The 22311-nt window shown below is 33.8% G+C and overlaps 1 protein-coding gene across 1 annotated transcript; it reads right to left on the bottom strand.

Annotated features, from left to right (window-relative positions):
* Positions 1-7374: 7374 nt before the first annotated feature.
* LOC126885539 (uncharacterized) lies at positions 7375-7989 on the bottom strand. Its single transcript, XM_050652122.1, has one exon. The coding sequence runs from the start codon at positions 7987-7989 to the stop codon at positions 7375-7377; it is 615 nt and encodes a 204-aa protein (XP_050508079.1).
* Between the last annotated feature and the right edge of the window lie 14322 nt (positions 7990-22311).

Genomic DNA, 22311 nt, shown 5'->3' with positions numbered 1-22311 from the left:
ATTAAATATATTTGGCAGGAAGCAGCCTTTAAATATTTGAAATATATGAAAATTTTCATGCAAGGAACTAGGGCCAAAGTCAGTGCCGGGGAGGATTATAAATTCTTGTTAACTAAACAAAACAATTAAATAGGAAATACATACGTGTAGTAACATTATAAATAAACAAGTCAACAATATGAAAACTGTAGATACGTTATAGTTGGGTAAGGAGCCTCCTTTATAATCACTAGATGTGATAAAAAATCTATGTTGAAACATCATAAATATGCAACATTAGAATCATAGTTAGATGCTTAGTTAGAGTTTTTTATTATGATTATATTTTAATGATTTTTATCATGTAGTAGGTAAAACTAGTGTCATGTGCAAGCTTCTAGAAAAAATTATAAATAAACTTTTATTGTGGTGTCTGGAAGAAAATAACCGTCTGATTAATGAACAATTTGGAGTTCGTCCCTTAAAATCGGCCACCGCTAACTTAGTAGATCTAGAAACGCATATTAATAACGCCTTCTGCAACAATCAGAAATTATTGCAATTTATTTTGATTTGCATAAAACATTTGATATGGCCTGGAATCACAAAGTAATATTAACACTGGAATCATGGGGTTTCTTACGAGGTAACGAAATAAAGAGGTAACGAGGTAAAAATTTAAAAAATTGGATAAAAAAAAGATATATAAGGGTGTAAACTATTCAATGGCTGCAGCTCTACCTTTTTAGTCATATAAGGGTTAAAGTGATTTAAAAATCGATTTGAACAAAATTTTGTTCCATTAGATAAAATTTTTTATATTTTTGAACAAAAATTTTGAAACATATGTTTATAGTTTTTTCAAAATTTTTCTCAAACACAGTTCACATAGTCCAAGTTATTCACTACTTATTACCTACTAATGGAAAAGCTACTGACTTTGGTGGAATTCATGCTGAGGTGGAATTCAGTGGCAGATTTATTAGGCAATGTCTTGCAAAGTCCTTCTCAGATAATATTCAGACGGGAAATGTTACTAATCAACTAAAAAGAACAAAAATCGTCGCCATCTTAAAACCAGGGAAACCCAACGATTTACCAAAAAATTACCGTCCAATTGCACTTCTAAGTATGGTCTACAAGCCCTTTGAATGTATGTCATATAATAGAATTAGTCAAAAAATACTTCCACATATACCTGTGTAACAAGCAGGATTTCGAGCAAGCCACAGCTGCACAGACCAAGTCATAGCACTGACCAACTCTATAAAAGCAAGTGTTCAAAAACAACGAAAAATATCTACTCTTTTCGATTATTTATCAGCAGCGCATGATAACGCGTGAAGATAAGGGGTAAAAAATAAATTAATGCGAGCAATTCTGAACAAAACCGAGCAATAGTCTCCCGCAAGGATCGGTACTGGCCCCTCAATTCTTTAACCTTTATGTAGGGAGACATGCCTGACACCACATCAAAGAAGTTCGGATATGAAAACGACTGGGCACTTGTTACATGCCATGAAAATTAAAGACTACTGAGAAAATATTATACTGGTAAACACATAGTGTGCTGCCAGAAATTTGTTTACTGTTTCTAAGTAATTTGGGTCTGCTGAATCCAAAAATGCCACCAGATTTGCTCCATCAGATCGTTTTCAGAAAATACGACACCAGATCACATTTCTAACATATAAGGTAATTTAACGCAGCACTACCTACATATTTATAGTGTTGCTACTCATAAAATAAACCAAATACGAATAAAAAGTAAGATATTTATTAAACAATAATGTACTTTCAAAAACCATCACACATATCTGCCAAAAAAACTTAACTTTTCATCTAACCTAACCGGCAGCGTCGCAACAAAAATGTATTATTCCGCCAATTCGGCGTCACCTAAAAACTTCCTTTTATAGGATTTTCTTGCAAAGGATTTAAAAGGACGGTCCCTTTGAAGACTCCAGCAGTAATCCGCCATCATGTGATAGCCCCATCTCTCTGATACCCCTCTTCCATCGTTTTGATATCTTGGTGAAGATTTTCTGGGAAACGGTCTAAGTGGCTGTGGAGGTAATGAATTTTAATATTCATATGACAACCGTGTTTGTTAAAATTGTTGAGCATTTATTACACTCTAATGCCCAATTGGTATACTTCCATATTTGTTGCCATTATGTAGGACACCCTTTAAACTTCGTTTGGAACTGTCGATAAAAAGACGCCAGTGATCTGGTGTATACTCCGATACACCCATTTTTTCTAACAGTCCTTTAATATTGTTATAAAAAACCATATCATCTTGTTGAGAAAAAAAAGGCAAAAGATCTTTTATCTCTATTACGGTGTACGTAATTTTGGTGTCTGGGTGAAGAACATTCTTTTCTTTTAGTCTGTAGGTAAGCAACTCGGAAGAATCCTTTGGAAGGTTCAAATTTCTGATAAGATGGCTTAGCTCTTCCTGAGTAAAGCGCTCAGAACGTGTTGAATCCCCTTTAAAATCACTGTCGTCTTCCTCAAATCTATTAGTCTGAAGTTCATCAAATAACGTTTCGGCATTATCCTCTGGTAACATAGGTAGACTGCTAAATATTGGAATGGGTATCTGCTCAAGCTGATGTGGAATTGGTCTTATTGCTGAATCCAGGTTAGGATATGTTCACGTATGTCGATTGTTAGATTATTGCCTTTTATATTCACAAGACAGAAATAGCAATCGTCAAAATGATTTTGTGGTTTCCTCCATGCCATTGGAAAACCAAATTTAAACATTTTCGTTGTCCTTTCGTCCACTGTCGCAAGTTTTCAATATAAGTTTTGCACACTACATGTAGAGCTCAGGATTTATCTTGATCTCCTAAATGAACACCAAAATAGGCCCTTTTGTTCATTTGCCCATTTGACTTAGAATTTGTTAAGTTTGTTTATAAACATATTGCAATTATAGTGGTGGAAAATACAGAAATGTAAGAATATTTATTAAGTATTTGAAAAGTATATTATATCTCGAAAACTAGAGCTGATAAAAAGAAAAGGTTTGTATTTTTGGAATCAGCACAGATCAATTAACTAAAATCAGTAGATTTTTTTTCGGCAGCAAGACAAAAAATTTTTTTTGTTGGGCTGTGTTATCAAACGACATGGTTACCCTCGGGAATTATTTTCGCTATTATTATCCCTATTATTTTCGATGGAGATTGCAGCCCAATACCGCCAAGACGGAAGTATTATGCCTTCATTTAAACAACATTATCTCTCCTAAGTCATACGAAATATTATTATCTAGGACTGACACTCGATAGAACGCTAAGCTTTAAAGAACATCTTAGGAAGACGACTGCAAAACTTAAAGTCTTCTACTTTAAAATGTATATATACGTCTAAATTGCCAATATAAATGAGTCAGATTAAATAAATTATTAGAAGAGATTTTTAATTAGGAACAACATTTTTGTTTATTTTAGTACTATTTTGTATTTTGACAACGAAACTCGATTTGGGCTTCGAAACGTTAATAAAATAATTTTTTTGGTAAAATTGTGGCTTATTTCCCATTCAAAATAGTTGATTACCTATTATTATTTACAATGTATTTTTATCTTTATTATTGATATACAAAAACTGTGATCTAAATAAATAAATATCCTACTACTGACGACGCCTATGCGTTTAGCTGTATATTAATTACTTATATAAATTTGGTAATTGTATTTCATATCAGCTTTGGCAAGAATTTGATCATTGTTAAAGTTATACAATTCAATATGTTGCTAATTGTTGTTTTGTTCGGTTCAGTGAAGCAATTAATTTATTTTATAAATAACACAAACAAGAGCTAGAAACGAATTAATTTTCGGTGAGAATAAACAATAGGATGCGGTCAAAACAATATTTGAATTAAAATGAAAAGTAATTATTAGATAATAATTTGGTATTCAAATTATAGAAAGAGGAAATTCTACATTGACTCTTTGCAGAACATCCCAAATATTATTTACTGTAAACAAATCGGAATAAGGTATAATCCAACAAATAAATTCGTGAATAGTTATTGGGCGAATAAAATTTATTAGTCGATTATATTTTATTGCGTTTACGACTGTAATCATGTCCATAACCTATAGTCTTTGTTATTGTTTTATCTTTGTTTGATTATTTCATTCATAGGAGATTCTGACCAATAGAAAGCTACAGAAATAAAATAAACTGATAATTTTTGATAATATCCCGTCGTCAAGTATATTATGTCAGATGCCCTTCGTTGCTACGAAAAAATACATTCAGTGACATTAATAACAATAATTAATGTTTTAAAAATTATAAAAGTGATGACTTTCAACCGTCAAATATTTATAACAACTGTGTGTTTAATTGTACTAATTTGTACTTACATAAATAAATTACAATAAAATTTTGGTTTTGAACAGTTTCATTCATGAAATAATCGCAACAAATTGCACTCGATCTCTAAAATTATTATCGAATTTTTGCCCTCGTGACACTTTAACATAATTTCACTTCGGGTCGTGAAATTTAAACTGTCAAAGTGTCACTGGGAAAAATTCGATAATTTGGAGCCCTTGTGCAATTACTGCTGCTAATTAAAAATGAACTTCTTTTTCTTTCAGTATCCTGTCTGATTATCGAACGTTGGCGAACCAGCTCTAACCAGATTAGTGGTGGTTTCTTCATACATCTCCCGAAGAATTCGGAGCCAAGATGTTGTTCTTCGGCCTGGGCCTCTTCTTCCGGCGATCTTACGCTGTATTATGAGGTGTCACATTACCTCGGATACCTCTCTGAATGTCTCATTACAAGGCCAAAATATTGTAACTTTCGAAGTTTTATTGTTTTTGTTATTTCTCTGCTCTTATTCATTCGATCAACCCAACTGATCCGTAATATTCGTCGATATATCCACATGTCGATGGTCTCCAATTTTGTTATTAGTGTCTCTGTAAGCGCCGAACCAGCTCTCCATGCCATACAGTAATATGGAGAATATGAGTAGCAGCGTACTAATCTGATTTTAAGTTTTAACGTGATATCTCTATTAATAAGAATTTTCTTTAGTTTATTCCGATGGGTGAGTTGCTGGAATTTAATTGAAAATGAATATAATAAAACAAACGGTAATTTAATTGTTGTAACGAAAATGTGTTTTCGTTTAGGTCTCTCAAAAGATCTATCTAAAAGATTATGCATGGTGCGAAAAATTGCCATTCGAAGTGGTTTCGGTACAAATGGTCTGGCTGTAGATGCTGATATGTCACAGTACAAACTCACGTTTTGTTCGGAAAAGCGTATTTTCTTCATTTGTAGTGATGTTTTCTCACTTAAAAAAGTTTGCAGTTCTGGATCAGTTTCTTGTGCGAGAGCTAAGTCAGTGATATTGATATTTTTCTTGATGCTATCGACTCGAGATAGTGCGTCTGCCACAGTATTTGTTAAACCAGAAATGTGCTGAATGTTAGTGCAAAACTGTCCTATATAGTCTGAATATCTAAACTGTCTAGGACTACCTTTATCTAGCTTCTGAGTAAAGGCGAAGGTGATTGGTTTCTGGTCTGTATATATCGTTATGTCCTTGCCTTTGATCATATGTCTGAAGTGTTTTATGGCTAGATATATAGCTAATAGTTCTCTGTCGTATGCACTATATTTCTTTTCGCTAGGTGAGAATTTCTTAGAAAAGAAAGCTAAAGGTTTCGTACCTGTATCCGTTTTTTGTTGTAGTATAGCTCCCGCACAAAAATCAGAAGCGTCACAAGTGATGGAGATATCAACATCGTTTACAGGGTGGCTCAGTAAAGCAGCGTTAGCTAAACTGTTTTTGCAGTCGTCAAAGGCTTGGATTCGCTGTGGTGTCCATTCGATTGGTGCTTTTCCTTTGACATTACCTTTTAGGGCATCATGTAGTGGTGCTTGTAGCTCAGCTGCATTGGGTATGAACCTTCGGTAGAAGTTTAACATACCTAGAAATCTGCGTAGGTCTTTCACTGTTTTTGGCTGAGTGAAATTTTGTACAGCTGCTACTTTTTCTTGTGGAGGTGTGAGTCCTCCATCTGATACTGTGTATCCCAAAAAGGTAATCTTGGTTTTGCCGAATTGACACTTCGCTGGATTTATCACAACGCCAAACTTTTGACGCCTTTTGAAAATCTCTTCCAAATGCGACATATGCTGCTCTTCGGATTCTGATGTAATGAGAATGTCATCGATGTAGGCGTAGGCGAAATCTAGACCACGTAAAATCTCGTCTATGAAACGCTGGAATGTCTGTCCTGCGTTTAGTAAACCAAAAGGCATATATAAGTATTCGTACAGCCCAAATGGTGTGGTAACGGCGGTTTTTGGTATGTCTTCGGTGGCTACTGGTATCTGGTTGTATACTCTCACTGAATCTATTGTAGAGAAAATTGTCTTACCAGCTAGCGCCTGACCGAAATCTTCGATGTACGGAATTGGATATCGATCTGGAACGGTTTTTTGGTTGAGACGTCGATAATCTCCGCAGGGTCTCCATTCCTCACCTTTCTTCGGGAACATGTGCAGTGGAGTAGACCAGATACTTTTCGATGGTCTTATGATGCCTAGTCGTAGAAGATTTTCGAACTCTTTTTTAGCCCATTGCAGTTTGTCAGGTGCTAATCGTCGAGGCTTCGAAAAAACGGGTGGACCTGGTGTTGTATCGATGTGGTGCTTGGTTTGATGTTGAATGTCTTTCACGATACCGGCGGGTCGCGTGATTTCCGGAAATCGTAGCAGCAGTTCATGGTAACGCGACGCTTCGGCGATAGTCTTTACGCTGCCGTCGAAACACTCTTTAACGAGTCCCTTTGTTCGAAGGGTTGTCGTACTGTCTACTAAGCACTGTTTAGCAATGTCCACTAGGAGCGCGAAATGGGAAAGAAAATCAGCACCGATAATGGGCTTTGAAATGTCCGCCACTACGAATCGCCACGTAAAATCACGCCGTAGTCCGATGTTTAATGTCAAGTTCACATAGCCGTACGTCGCGATTTTAGTGTCATTGGCCGCGTATAGTCCGTATGAAGTCTTTTCGCGTGCATCCCGTACATATTTTCGCGGGAAAACGCACAGATCGGCCCCGGTGTCGATTAAAAACTGTTTTTTTGTATCATAGTCTGTTACGTAAAGGTGGCGAGACTTTGGGCTTCGATCGGATGCCGCATTTACCGACTGCCCGCGATGTTTCCCTGGTGCTTGCATGGAGGAGAGCACTTTTGAGCCTGGTCACCAAAACGGTAGTGGTACCAACAAATATCACTATTACGTTCCCTGTTGTAGCTCCTGTCTCTAGGATAAGGTCTGCCTCTTGAGTTGCTGTGGTTTCGACGGTATGTGTTAGCTTGTGCTTGAGCATTTGACAAGCTAGATAGCTGGATTTTCATTTTCATCAGCTAATTCGGCTGTCAATTTTTCTATGGTATTTTCACGAGCGTTAGAAGCTTCTGAAATTTGGGCCCTAGGAGCTATCGCTTCAGATATTGTGTCAGCTAGCTCGGCAACTGCGTCCAAACTAGCCTTAGCTTGAGTAGCTAGAATAGCCTGTGTAGACGCTGGCAGTCTACCTAACCACAGAGACCTTACAATATTGTCCGGTACCGTTGTGCCTGCTAAAGACTGTAAATGTCGTAAGAACTGCGAAGGTCTTCGATCGCCCAGTTCTTCATGCTCGAGTAGTCTTTTAATCTTTTGTTGCTGTGATGCACTAAGTCTCTTAATTAATTCTGATTTTAATTTTGCATACCTCTCTGTGGCTGGTGGTGAAACAATGATGTCCCTAACTTCTAATATGTAGGCTGTGTCTAAATTGGCAACTACATAGTTGAATTTGGTTGCGTCACTTGTTATATTTGCCAGTGTAAATTGGTTTTCTACTTGCAGGAACCATATTTCAGGATCGTTGGGCCAGAAAGGTGGGATTTTAACTGAAATCCGATCGACTGAAGCACTGGTGTTGTCACTGGTATTACCGTCCGTCATTTTCTATGTTCACTGTATATTATTAACCGGCAAAAATATATTATTAACACTAACGTTTGTTAAATTTTCGCGGCGGTTTAAATACTCGCGGGGGTCACCAATATTCCGATGGGTGAGTTGCTGGAATTTAATTAAAATCAATATAATAAAACAAACGGTAATTTTATTGTTGTAACGAAAATGTGTTTTCGTTTAGGTCTCTCGGAGAGGATCGAGTCGGTGTGTGTGTGAATCGTTCGAATGCTGTGTAGTGACTAAAGAAAAAAACCACAAACGATAAATATGTTTGTGTTTCTTTTACTTTGACCAGCTGTCAATAAATCACTAGGTCTGGCGTACACTTTCGCAGTTTTAAGAAAACAATTTCGATGCATTCTTTGTTGACATAATGGTCTGATATGATAACTAATTTATGTGGGCGAGGAAACAGATGTTGACAGAGTAAAGCCATTTCACTCTTAGCATTTTGTGTTTAATTGAATGTGAATTTCGAATGACTAAGTTGTTTCGCTTTTGAGAAAAAATATTAAAATTAAAATTAGCGAAATAGTAATTAAAGCGTATCGCTATAAGTTTATAGAAGGCGGCTCTGGCTTTTTCAATATGTATTATTATTTCTATATTTATATACCAGTTATTGTTAACGTTTCACGCCCAAATAGGTATCTAATATTAGATAGATATCGCAAAAGCATTTTTATCGCACGCTAATAGCGGAATACGCAATTTTGACATGTACGCAAGCGAAGAGTGAATGTTACGCTAATACCGAATTAACGTGTCCCGCTATTTAACCCTTAACTACAGAGATCCGGTATTTTTTACCGGCGGGCATTCCCAAAATGTGGATTTCATGGTAACCTCACCACTTACAAGTTCATGTGTCTCTGTACCTCTCGGGTAGTTTGTATAACAATGCTAGTCAAAGCGTGTAGTGTGTATTGTCAATATTTTCTTTTCTAGCACACATCAAAAATCTTAACCGGTAAAAATTACCGGATGTCTGTGTTAAGTAAGTATTTTTATATGGGTACTATATTTGTAAATCTGAAATGTTTATATTATTTTTTGGAGTTTGTAGGAAAAAAGTAAAGAAATGGACTGTGGAAGTCATCCTGGACCTTCAATGAAGGTTAAATTTGACGATAAAAATTTTGAGGCCACTTTGCAAAAATGGAATTCCCTTTAATTTTGTAATAATTTTACCCCTTGTCGATTTTTTCTCATGGATGTAAAAATTTTTGTGAATGCTATTTTATGTTTCCTTTGTGATTCTATGTTACGTTTATTTGTTAAAAAAAAGTCTAAATTTTTTTTCATAGCATTTATGGCCGTTTGTTTCAATAGACCAAAAATGTTACCAAAATTCTGGTTTAATAGATTATTCTTCAAAAATCTTGTATTATATTATTAAAATCACTCGTTTTACCATTTTTCCCATATCCAGAGACTCCATAAAAACTCAATGCAAAATTTTTTTGTTTTTTATTATTAACTTTATATTTTGACTCTATTTTATAATGGCCGGTAAAAAATACCGGGGATCTGTAATTACGTGCTAATATTGGGATGTCTGTAGTTAAGGGTTAACCCGCGAGTAGTCGCGCGGTGAGACAGAATCTCGATTTTTATCCTTTTTCGCGATAACTTGATGAAAAATGTTGCAATTTTGAAAAAATTTTGTAAGTGCCTCGAGGAAGGGTGTAGTAATGCGTAGGATTTTTTTTTCTTTTTCTTCTTTTGGTGGAATTTATGGCTTTGGGAGAGCCAATTAGCTTTAACCCGCGAATAGTCGCGCCGTTAGGTAGAATCTCAAATTTTATCCTTTTTCGTAATACATATAGTAAAATTTGTCAGTAACGGCCACTAAAAATGAAAGAAGGAAATTTTTCTTAAACTGGCCGTTAGGACAGGTTTTTTTAATAAAATTGTTAGAAATATATATTTTCAATATAAAAAGTAGATAAAAATAGTACAAAATAAAAATTTGTTTTAAATTCGTATTTTGAGATAGAATCTCACACGCGACTATCGACGTTACAGAAATGAGCGCGACTACTCCCGGGTTAAGTCGAAATAAGGGACGGTTATTTGAAATTTGGGATGGAACATAAAAATAATTTATACAATACAAACGTTATAAAGTAAACACTGAATCATTTTGTTGCCTGTGTTGAGAAACACGTGTGTTCTTATTATGTCTACAATAGCCTACTTTTTGTGGTTAGGATATTAGTTATTTAGATATTTTGTATTATTTTTATACTGATTATTTATATCTATTGTTGGTTAAACCATTCAAATTAAAATGCATGTCAACCTGCTCAGTATCATCATTCTCTTTGCCTTATCCCTATGCGGGGTCGGCTTCCCTAATTGCATTTCTCCACACAATTCTGTCTTGGGTCATATCAATGTTAATCCCCTTTACCAACATGTCCTGCCTTATCGCCTCCCCCCAGGTCTTCTTTGGTCTTCCTCTCCTACTCCTTCCAGGAATCTGCACTTCAGCTATTCTTCGTATTGGGTGATTAACGTCTCGACGTTGAACATGACCGAACCATCTTAACCTATGCTCTCTCATTTTGGCATCAATTGGTGCCACACCTAGACTTCCCCTAATATACTCATTTCTAATTTTATCCTTCTTTGTCACTCCACTCATCCATCTAAGCATTCTCATTTCCGCCACATGCATTCGTTGTTCCTCTTTCTTTTTCACTGCCCAACATTCAGTTCCGTACATCATAGCCGGTCTTATGGCTGTTTTATAGAATTTTCCCTTCAGCTTCATTGGAATTTTTCTGTCACACAACACACCACTCGCTTCTTTCCACTTCATCCATCCAGCCCTAATTCTACTGCATGCATCTCCATCTATTTCTCCATTACTCTGTAATACCGATCCTAGGTACTTAAAACTATTGCTTTTCACAATCATTTCACCATCCAAAGATACCATTTTATTTGTAGTAGCTCCATCTTTAAATGAACATTCCAAATACTCTGTTTTTGTCCTACTAAGTTTTAAACCTTTTTCCTCCAGAGCTTGTCTCCACTGTTCCAGTTTTTGTTCTAAGTCTCTTTCACTATTTCCTACCAACACGACATCATCAGTATACATTAAGCACCATGGAATGTTACCCTGTAGTTTCGCTGTTATCTGGTCCAAAACTAATGAGAATAAATACGGACTAAGCACAGAGCCTTGGTGCAATCCTACTTTCACATGAAATTTATCAGTCTCTCCCACACCTGTCCTAACACTAGTCGTTACTCCCTCATACATATCCCTCACAATCTTTACATATTCACCAGGGACTCCTTTCTTATTGAGTGCCCACCACAGAATCTCTCGAGGAACTCTATCATATGCTTTCTCAAGATCAATGAATACCATATGAGCGTTTGTTTCTTTACTCCTGTATTTTTCCATCAACTGCCTTATAATGAAAATTGCATCTGTTGTTGATCTACCCTGCATAAAGCCAAATTGATTCTCGGATATTTCGGTCTCTTCACGTATCCGTCTATCAATTACTCTTTCCCATATTTTCATGGTGTGGCTAAGCAGTTTTATAGCCCTGTAGTTTGTACATTGTTGTATATCTCCCTTGTTTTTGTAAACAGGTACCAGTATACTGCTTCTCCATTCGTCTGGCATTTGTCCGACTTCCATAATTCTATTAAATAGACCTGCTAGCCACCTTGTTCCTGTCTCTCCCAATGCTCTCCATACTTCCCCAGGAATATCATCTGGTCCTACCGCTTTTCCTTTCTTTATTTTTTGAAGCGCTTGAGCCACTTCCTCGTTGGTTATTTTGGTGACCATTGCTGCTACTGTCTCCGTTGACTCTACAGGCTGTCTGTCAAATTCTTCATTTAATAAGCTGTCAAAGTACTGTCAACCTGCTCAGTATCTAAATTCATTTTTCAATAAAAAAACATTTAGAGTATTAGCCAGGAACCGAAGATGTTTACCTCGCAATTTATACAGGATGGATCGATTTGCTTGAAAATTTAAGAATAAGTAGTGGATAGTCCAAGGATCAAAATCTAGATGACGCCGAAAGGCGCTTTTACCATGGGGGTGGTTGCCATCCAATCTTGGGGGTGGAAATTTTTTTATTATATTTTGATCGCAAAAATGGATAAAAACATTCATTTTAAGCAAAAAAATTTCTACACATTTTTTTTGATAAAAATAATATTTTTCGATTTCTTCGCTATCGAAAGTGTTAGTTTTATATCGAAAAAAATCAATGTTTTTCGATATTATACTCACTTACGATTCACTCAATTTTTGCCGTAGAAAATTTTTTTCCAACCAAGTTCTTATGAGTTAAATAACCTACAATTTCATATTTAAACATTTTTTCGTATCTCTGATGGTAATCTTTCTATTGTGAAGAAAATGGCATTTTTTACCAAACTATAAAAATTCGCTATTCACTTTTAACTCTAGTTTTTTAAAAACTAATCATTTTAGCCAGTCAATCTTCTGACATCTATTACTAATACATAAATAAAGAAGTGTGAATAAAGCCAATGACTAAAAACACCGCTAAGTTACATTATTAAGCTTCCAATTGAATTTATATTTTTTTTTTCAAAAAAATATATATTGATTATTTAACCGTAACTTTTTTATTTTTATCCTAGAAAGTTTGGTAAAAAAGAATTTTGTAGTTTTCTACAAGACCTATAAGGCTATTAATATTATATCCTTTTAAAACCCTCAGTTGCAATAAGAAATGACTGTAAAAGGGTTGGTATAGGTGGTTTGTGCATGTTTTTACAAGTTCTAATTGCTTTTAATTCGTTATTCGCTTTTAACTCCATTTTTTTTAAACTAATCATTCTAAGCCGGTCAAACCACTAGAATTTATTAATAATACATAAATATAGAAAACCAAATAAAGGCAATGACTAATTTTAATAAGGGTGGTATTTAAAGGGAAGTTTCCGATCAATTTTTCGCTGAAAAAATAGGGACTCACATTCTTTTCATGATAAGTCACTTAATTTTTTAGCTAGAGACTTTTTTTTATTTCTGTAGATAGATATTTCCAAATACCTTAAATTAGTTTAAACAAGATATCCTCGGAGAATGCACAGTTTTCCCGTCTTTTCAGTTTGAAACTACAATATTTAGCATTTGACGAAGAAGAGCAAACATAATAAATTATAGCTTGATTACTATTGGTCTTGAAGAAAATAAAAAAACTGTTTTGTTTATTTTTTTCAGAAGGTACATTTTTGTTAAGCGAAGTTGTTTTGATAAAACGAAAACTTTTTCAGTTATTTGCAAAAACTGATTAAAAACATCGATTTTTTCGATATAAAACTAACACTTTCGATAGAGAATAAATCAAAAACTATTAATTTTATCAAAAAAATGTATACAACGTTTTTTGCTTAGAATGAATGTTTTTCCCAACTTTTGCGGTCAAAATAAAATAAAAAATTTCCACCCCCATGGTAAAAGCGTCTTTAGGCCTCATATATATTTTGATCCCTGGACTATCCACTACTTATTCTCAAATTTTCAAGCAAATCGATCTATTCTGTAAAAATTGCGAGGTTTTGTCCTATTTAAGCTTCATTACTTGGACTATATTCCTCAACATTAATTTCTAGGTTACATTTAATTCCAACGTCGGTTGTCATAATAACGTTAAACCCCTTCACAGAACATTTGCGATAACTCTCTTGATGCCTGTGTTGAAATCCGTTATTTGCGCCTCGACACGGTATTAACGTTAGCCTTTGCGATATCACTCTATTGTAGACTCTTTCTAACGTTATTTTATAGGCTCTGGTGTTCATTTACCCTAATAAAATAAAAAAAAGTCAAAATGTAAATTCGTACCGTTAAAACAAATTTTATATCAAAGTATAGGTGGGTACAAAAAATATTTTCAAGAAAGTATCCAAATCATACAAGGGGATCATTGTTTAAATAATTAAAAAGCGGTCATTTTTGCAAAAAAAATACTTTTTTAACTGCTGAGGTAATCCACTTATCGATGAAGGTCTATGTGATTTTTTTCTGCAAAGTTGAAGAGAAAACCTTTCACATAAGACTTACTAAATTAAATTTGACCCCCTATTTATTTAAATAGTTGTATATAAAACTTTAAAAACAAATTTGCAAAAAAATATTTTTAACGTTTTAAATAAGCACTACAAAATATCTTTTTTAACAGACTAAGTTGCGCTATGTTACCAGTATTAAGAAAAAAAATTGGTCAAAAATATTTAATATTTTTTGAGATATTGAATTTAGTTATTAAATGTTACTATATTTTCAATTGCAAAAACGCGGTTGTTGCCAAAGAAATATTCACCTGCTTAAGATCTCATTATTTTTATTCTTATGTATGTTTTCGATAAATGTATTGATAAATTCAAATTTCAATTAAATTCCCCTCTAAACTGGCAGTTGAAAAGTATTCAAATTTGTTTATAATTTTTTTTTAATAACGTCGCGGGGATTAAGTATCCTGAAATGCCGTTTCGATAATTGGGTTCCTGGGAATTTTTTACTAATTAACAAAATTTTTTTATCGTTTTTCTTCTTCTTTTTTTTCTTGGAGTTATATTAGTACGGGCCCTTTTAGGGTTAAATTTAATTAAGAATGTCGAATCTCTGAGTTGTAGATTCTAGACCTAAAAATATTAAGATTTAACTAAAATCTCTTAAATAAAATGTGGCTACTTACTGAGTTAGAGGGTGTTTTATTTAAAAATTTAAAAAATATTTTTACCAAGTACTTTAAAACTATTTGACGTAGGTATCCTTATCATACTTGGCAGAAAGTGTAGCTATTATACACACTACTAAAATGTGATTAATAAACGTTTCTAGCTAGTGCCAGAGTCGTACGACAGGGGATAGTGAATGATTGACCTTTCCCGAATTCTACGCCACTGAGTGAATTACTATTTTAGCGAAATTTTTCGATTCTCCAATACTTTGTATGTAAATAACTTTATTGGCATCGATAAAGTCATCAGCTTGAGAGATATTGGAAATTTAAAATGAATGAATGAATGAATCAAAATAACTATGCCGTTTCATTTTTAACGTCCAATATCTCGAAAACTAATGACTTAATCGTTACCAGTAAAGAGTATATTATTTACATAGAAAGTATTAGAGAATCGAAAAATTTCGCTAAAATAGTAATTCCCTCAGTGGCGTAGAATTTGGGAAGGGTCAACCATTAACTATCCCCTGTCGTACGCCTCTGATAGTAGCTAGCAACTTTTGTTTATCACAATTTAGTAGACTGTATAGTACCCACACTTTCTGCCAAGTATAATAAGGATACGTCAAATAGTTTGAAAGTACTTGGTAAAAATAATTTTTAAATTTTTTAAATAAAACACCCTGTAACTCAGTAAGTAGCCACATTTGATTTAAGTGATTTTAGACCAATCTTAATATTTTTAGGTCTAGAATCTACAACTTAGAGATTCGACATTCTTAATGAAACTTAACCCTAAAAGGGCCCGTAGTAACATAACTTCAAGAAAAAAAAAGAATAGGAAAAAAAGACAAAAAAATTTGTTAATTATTGAAAAATTCCCAGGAATTCAATTATTGAAACGGTATTTCAAAATGTTTAATCCCCGCGACGTTATTAAAAAAAATTATAAACAAATTTGAATAAGTTTCAAATGCCATTTTAGGGGGAAGTTTAATTGAAATTTGAATTTGTCAATACATTTTTCGAAAACATACAAAAAAATAAAAATAATAAGATTTAATACAGGTGAATACTTCTTTGGCAACAACCGCGTTTTTGCAATTGAAAATAGAGTAACATTTAATAAAAAAATTCAATATCTCAAAAAGTATTAAATATTTTTAGACCAATTTTTTTCATTAATACTGAAAACATAGCGCAACTTCTCCTGTAAAATGAGATTGAGAGAAATTTTATAGTGCTTATTTAAAACGCTAAAAATAATTTTTTGCAAATTTGTTTTTAAAGTTTTGTGTATAATTATTTAAATAAATAGGTGGTCAAATTTAATTTTGTAAGTCTTATGTGAAAAATTTACCCTTAAACTTTGCAGAAGACAATCCTATACACCTTCATTAGTAATTGAATGACCTCAGCAGTTAAAAAAGTAAGTTTTCTGCAAAAATGACCCCTTTTTTAATTATTTAAACAATGATCCCCTTGTATGATTTGGATACTTTCTTGAAAATATCTTTTGTGCCCACCTAAACTTTGATATAAAACTTGTTTCAACCTATACGGATTTACATTTTGATTTACATGTAGTGTAATTTTATTTTACTAGACTAATTGGTTGTAACCCCGTTTTGCTGACAACCAGTTTTTATCCTAGAAATATTAAGTTTTAGCCCATATTCATCACGTGGTTCGATCACCCTGTTTATTAGTCGTTGCAAGTCTTTTTCATTGGAGGCAATCAGTACCGTTTCATCTGCGTATTTGAGATTGTTCACATTAATTCAGTTGATTTTAATGCCTGCATCTTCATATGGCTTCTTTGAAAATAATTTCGGAGTAGATATTAAAAAATAGAGGGTTTAAATATATCTTGCCTCATTCCGTGTCGTATCTCCACTACTTCCGTCATGTTCTGACCAATTCTTATGTTTGCACATTGATGCCAATATAAATTTTTGATAGTATGGAGGTTTTGGTCACCAATTCCCACCTATTGCAAGATATCTATCAGTTTGTCGTGGGTGACTCGGTCAAAGGCCTTTTTAAAATCGATAAAATACATGTAAATCGGTTGTCCTCTATCCCTACATATAACCATGACCTGTAAACTGTATAATGCTTCTCTGGTTCCAAGGTTGTTTATGAAACCAAACTGTTTCGCTTATTTGTTCTTCTTAAAAATGGACAGAAAACGTGAACGAACCAAAAATTATTTGGAGGAGAAAAAGGAAAATCTGATTTCAATAATCGGGAAACGTAAAGACATTATTTAAAACAAACAAAAAAACAGACAAAACGGTGATTGGTAGAAACAGAAACATGCCACATGGGAGAAAATTTCTAGTTCTCAGAATACCTTTTTTTGAGAGAGATTTCCGAAGTGGAAATTCCCAGTTCTCCCTGGATTATTCTGCCGTGCTCAGCGAAAACGCTGTATCTGCAAAAATCTGAAAAAATTAGATTTATACATTTTTCTAACCCAAATGTGCATACCTATCTTATTCGCTTACTAAAAATGACGTAAGTTAAACCAAAATACATTAAACACAACGCATTTTATGCCGTATCTGCAAAAATATTCATGGGTACATAGAATAAATGCGTCATCTGAAAAATACTTAGCCCCCCACTTAAACAAAACGCCGTATTTAAATGTCACTTGCCGCGTTTATCTTAAGCAGGCACTAGATGCGGCGTTCTGCCTAAGCATTTGAGAGATTTTGTAGCATGTGTAAAATTTTTATGGTTAGTTTGTTATTATTTTTCAACAAGAACGGTTGTTTGATATAATTTTTTAAATGTGTCAAATAGAACAAAGTTAATACTGCAGAAGGCTGTTTCTTCATCAACAGCAAATATAAACACATATGTTTGAGTTGTTGGTGATCAAGAAATAATGTGTGGTTCTAAAAACAATGCGGTACTACTAAGTGAGACAAATACTTCCAATAAATTTGGAGTTTCCTAAGGTATAGCGGAGTATCCTATGCGTATGTATATTGTTGTTGATGCGAGATTCTATTATTACCTTACTCAGGCATTTTAAACAGCGCAAATTTTATAAAGTTTTTTCGAAATACGAATTTTGGTACGAAGTATTTTGGTCGCCGTAGGTCGTAGAATTTCCAAATAAAAAAATGTGTTATAAAAGTATATATACATAGTTAAATCAATGCCTAATAATTAATAATTAAAAATAAACTTCATCGTAAATGTTAATCGTTTCTGGAATGTTTTTAATTTTAAAATGCAAGGAACGCCCCCTAGCGGCAAACTTATTAATTCCAAAATTATTTCCAGCACTTTTTTTGTCCATTTTCATGACACATTTTTATAAAAAATGTTTTTATTCTTCTTTTTCATCATTTTATTGTATTTATTATACAGTAGACTCCCTCTATAACGAGAACTGAAATGGCAGACTAATTACCTCGTTATACGCGGATATCGTTATATTAGACAACAATAATATTGTGCATACATATGGATATATAGTTTTCCAAAATATTGACTTTATATAGTGAAGCCACATTCGGAGCCAAATAAGATGCTAAAAATATTGTTTCCTCGAAAATAAGGCTTCGCCATCATAAATTATAATTTTTTTTACAATAATCAGTATCGGTCAATAGATAAACAGAACAGGAAGAAGTTTATTATAGGTAGGCAGTGGATTTTATTACAGTACTACCCTCGATAACCGCACAGATGTTGGGGATTTATGTATACAGGTAGTTGGGGTATTTACTTATAGCCATTACAGCGCTAAAAATAGATAAAGAATAATAAATATACATATTTTACGATTTCATGTTTCCTCGTTATATCCAAATATATGCCTCGTTATAGAGGTGTTCAGTTTAATAGGAATTTCATGGGACATCTAGAGTACCTCTTTATAAGCGAAATTTCGTAATAACCGTGTTCGTTATAGAGAGAGTCTACTGTATTATAAAATAAGAAAATGCTTAGCGCAAACGCAGTACTGCATTCTTCCAAAGCAGGAAGAAGTTAATTTAAGTAGTATACTTATGTTGGGGCCACAGTAATGTCTAATGCCGTTAATTAACGCGTTATTTGACTAACGTGTTAGGTGTAGCCACGACTTAGCGCGCTAATTTGTTAATGCCATTATTAATGCCGTTAAACATTAGGCGATAGATCGGGTGTCGGTTTCTTTCGATACTACAAAGGAGTTACTTCGTTACTTATCGCGTTGTTGTGGCTACACTTGCACTGTTCACAGTTCTAGCTTGCATTGCAGTAGAGTATAATTTGGTTTGTGAAATAGGTCACATAGACACTATTCTACGAAAATGGAGTGGAGTAACGAGAAAATACTTGAATTTTTAACAGTTTTCGAAACAGAAACTTGCTTATGGGATCCCGACAAAAAACACATAAAAATCGTGGTGTTCATGGTGACGCTTGGCGTCGAATTGTGGCAACATTATCTGTTCCAGCGTCGGTGGAAGATTTATATTAGTGCAAATTTTCTCGGAAATTAATAATTTAAAAGTTATAATAAAAAAACGAAGAAAAAAATCGAATTTTTCCTTCATTTTCTGACATTTTGATGATTTAAACAATGTTCCGGACCTTTTTGAGTGGGAGGATACTCAAATATTATTATTTGAGTTATTTTCAAGCAATTTCTGCAAAAAAAAATGAGTCACCTCTCAATATCCAATTGTACTAATATAATATTTTTACAGATGCGCTATAGTCTATAAATAATAAAATAATAAATTCATAAAATAATAATTAGCACTCATAAAATTTAACAGCGTAGCAGCTTCGACTTCCATCTTGAAATTATTGGATTAAAAAACACGTTTTCTGCTGACTACGCGCTAAAATAAGTGTGGCCAGTCACTTTAACGTGCAGCTTATTCCATCATTTTTGGTGTTTTAATTAATGCGATAATGGAGGTTCGACGTTAACGTTACTGTGGCCCCAACATTTAGAAAGAACGCAGTAACATAAGTTTTTAGAATAAATAAGATATATTTTGCCAATCTTATGTATAAATATGAAAATGATATTTAGGTATTATGTATATAAAGTACAAAACAAAAAAAATCTAAATAGTTTTCAACGGCTAGACATTTAAACAAAAACCGATTTTACTCAAATGTGATCTCTCTGCAGATACGGCGTTTTGGTTAGGACGGCAGTAATATATACAGTATAACTAACGAGCGATCCAAAATTATTGGAATCAAAGCTAGCCGTGCAAAAAATTACGTATGTCCTCTTTGAATCTGAATTTATATCATTGGTTTATCAATTAATTTTGATTAACATTATAAAACATAAAAAATTAGTCAAAACCTTTAACACAGAACTTTAATCAAAAATAAAAAGAATTAACAAAATTATAAGTAAAAATAATAAATAAAATCAAACAACCAACATTTCTACATAACCTAACTTTTCTTGAAGTTGACGTACACTGCAAAGTTGACGTATACTGGTAAATATATCTGAATTAAGAATGGACATGCACTGTATAGCTATCTCTGTCGTTCAGAGCCACCTATGGTGACAATAATTTTGGATCACACGTTACTATATACAGTACAGTACAACTTTTTCATAGGTTAGTTTTGTTATATTTATCAGCTTATTTGGTATTCCTAGCTCTGTCTACGCTCTGAATATTTATCTTATATATCATATTTAAACAGTAGTTGGCTGCGCTGTAATTTATAAATATTTGGTGAACATTTATGCCATTTTCCAGTGCTTGTTTTAAAATTGGTCTCATTTTATGTATGTACTGTGTAACGATATGCCTTCCACCTGGCGCGCGGCGTTCAGCAGCTCAACAGTAGAGGACCGAGCGCACATCAATTCCAACGCACTTCCACTAGACTCCCTCCACTATCGGTATATCCAAGGAGGGCAGCCGGGAGTGTATTTAACCCGCCATTACACGCGCTATGAGGGAATCCCTCACCATATTTGTTTATAACCAATGAAATTGTGTAAACTAATACGATAACCTTAAGCACCCAGGAATGCCTTTAGCATGGTTCATGAGAGGGTATGAAAAAGTTATAGAATATTTCAGGCGGTCAGTGTGCTGTGTGATAGTTGAAAGAAGAGACATCCCTCTTTAAGTGAGGGAATTCCTCACTGCGCGTGCAATCACGGTGAAATCACGTTTCTGTTATCTCAAAGAAACTTTTAGGTTTTTATTTAATATTTAGGTAGGTTTAATTAAAATATGATTGTTTGGATTAGGTTAGGAACAGTGGCACACCGAGGGGGGTTTGGGGGTTAAAATCCCACCCAGAGCATATAGAAATATATATAAAAGAAAGTAGGAAAATGTAACTTGTCTTTTACAAATAATACAAAAAACTTCCGCTGTCCAAGCAAACCCCCCCCCCCCAGAGGAAAATTCTTCTAGGTGCGCCACTGGTTAAGAACCGATTTTTAAAATTACCTATTCTAATTGGGAAATAAGCCACAATTTAACTTGAAAAATTAATTTTATTGACGTTTCGAATTCCACCTCGGACGTCGTTATCGAAATACAAAATATTAATAGTTAATTACATAAATGCCACAAAGAAATAGCTTCAGAACAGTTGTTAATTTTAATTTGTATTTTTAGTAAAATGAATTCGCGTAAAGAACGTTAATTTCTTCAGTGGCTTGCTGAAATTGAATATTAAGAAAATTTGCTTTTGATCTATATTATTTTTACTTTTGTTTTGTTAAATTAATAAAAAAATTGGTTTACGAGACTTTCTATAATATGTGAGTACAACCCATTTTATATTTATACATGTTGACATTCATTCTTCCTCGAAATAAGTCGAATTGATGTAGGTGAGGGCGACGCTCATACGCGTGCAACCCCGTCACAATAGAAGACGCGTGTAACGGCGGGTTAAGAAGAAAGCCGAGGATCGTAAAGGTAGTTCCACTTAAGGTCATTCCTTCTAAATCATAACGGTGAATATCCTCTCTCTCAAAAATTTCTTTCTACACGTAAACGTTTACGTACAGAAAGCCCAGATCAAAAATTCTGTTCACCTGTTATCGAGCCGATAGACAAACCGGACACACCCTGGGTTGCAGTTAAGAAGCTAAACAATAAAACGATTAACTTGTGGTCATTATTTTCTTCAGTGGGATTATGGGTAGGTAATTAGAATGTACATTGTAAATTATTGTAGAAACGTGCAGTTATATTTTCGAGAACAATATTAATTTAGATTTTAAATTTTTAAATAAAACAAAATTAGATAGGTACAGCATGATATTTTGAGGTCACGGTATTGCTGAGTCGGGTTTTTTTTTATACATAATGTCTTATATTTTCTTTTGTTTTTAGGTCATTTTTTTAAGGACAAATTGGCTGTCTTAATTTTAACTTTGATTAAGGCTTGGAAATGTAATACATTTTTGTGAAATGTTGAGAATGTGGCGACACGATACTCTTGCCTCTTGACATATCCTAGAGATATAAGTCTTTGCGACTTTATTATTTTAACTATATAGGATCTGGTTGGTTATATAATTCTTTCAATTCTTGGTTGGTTCTCACTGTAAAGTTCTCTGGTGCCATTCTTAACTGCTTCATATATTCCT

This window comes from Diabrotica virgifera, chromosome 5 (genome assembly GCF_917563875.1).
Source record: "Diabrotica virgifera virgifera chromosome 5, PGI_DIABVI_V3a".
NCBI classification, from domain to species: domain Eukaryota; kingdom Metazoa; phylum Arthropoda; class Insecta; order Coleoptera; family Chrysomelidae; genus Diabrotica; species Diabrotica virgifera.
Note: the sequence above shows the minus strand (reverse complement) of the source record. Positions and strands in the feature narration are given on the sequence as shown.

Excerpts from the sequence above, each read along its gene's own strand:
- LOC126885539 (XM_050652122.1), bottom strand. The coding sequence starts at position 7,989 with ATGACGGACGGTAATACCAGTGACAACACCAGTGCTTCAGTCGATCGG.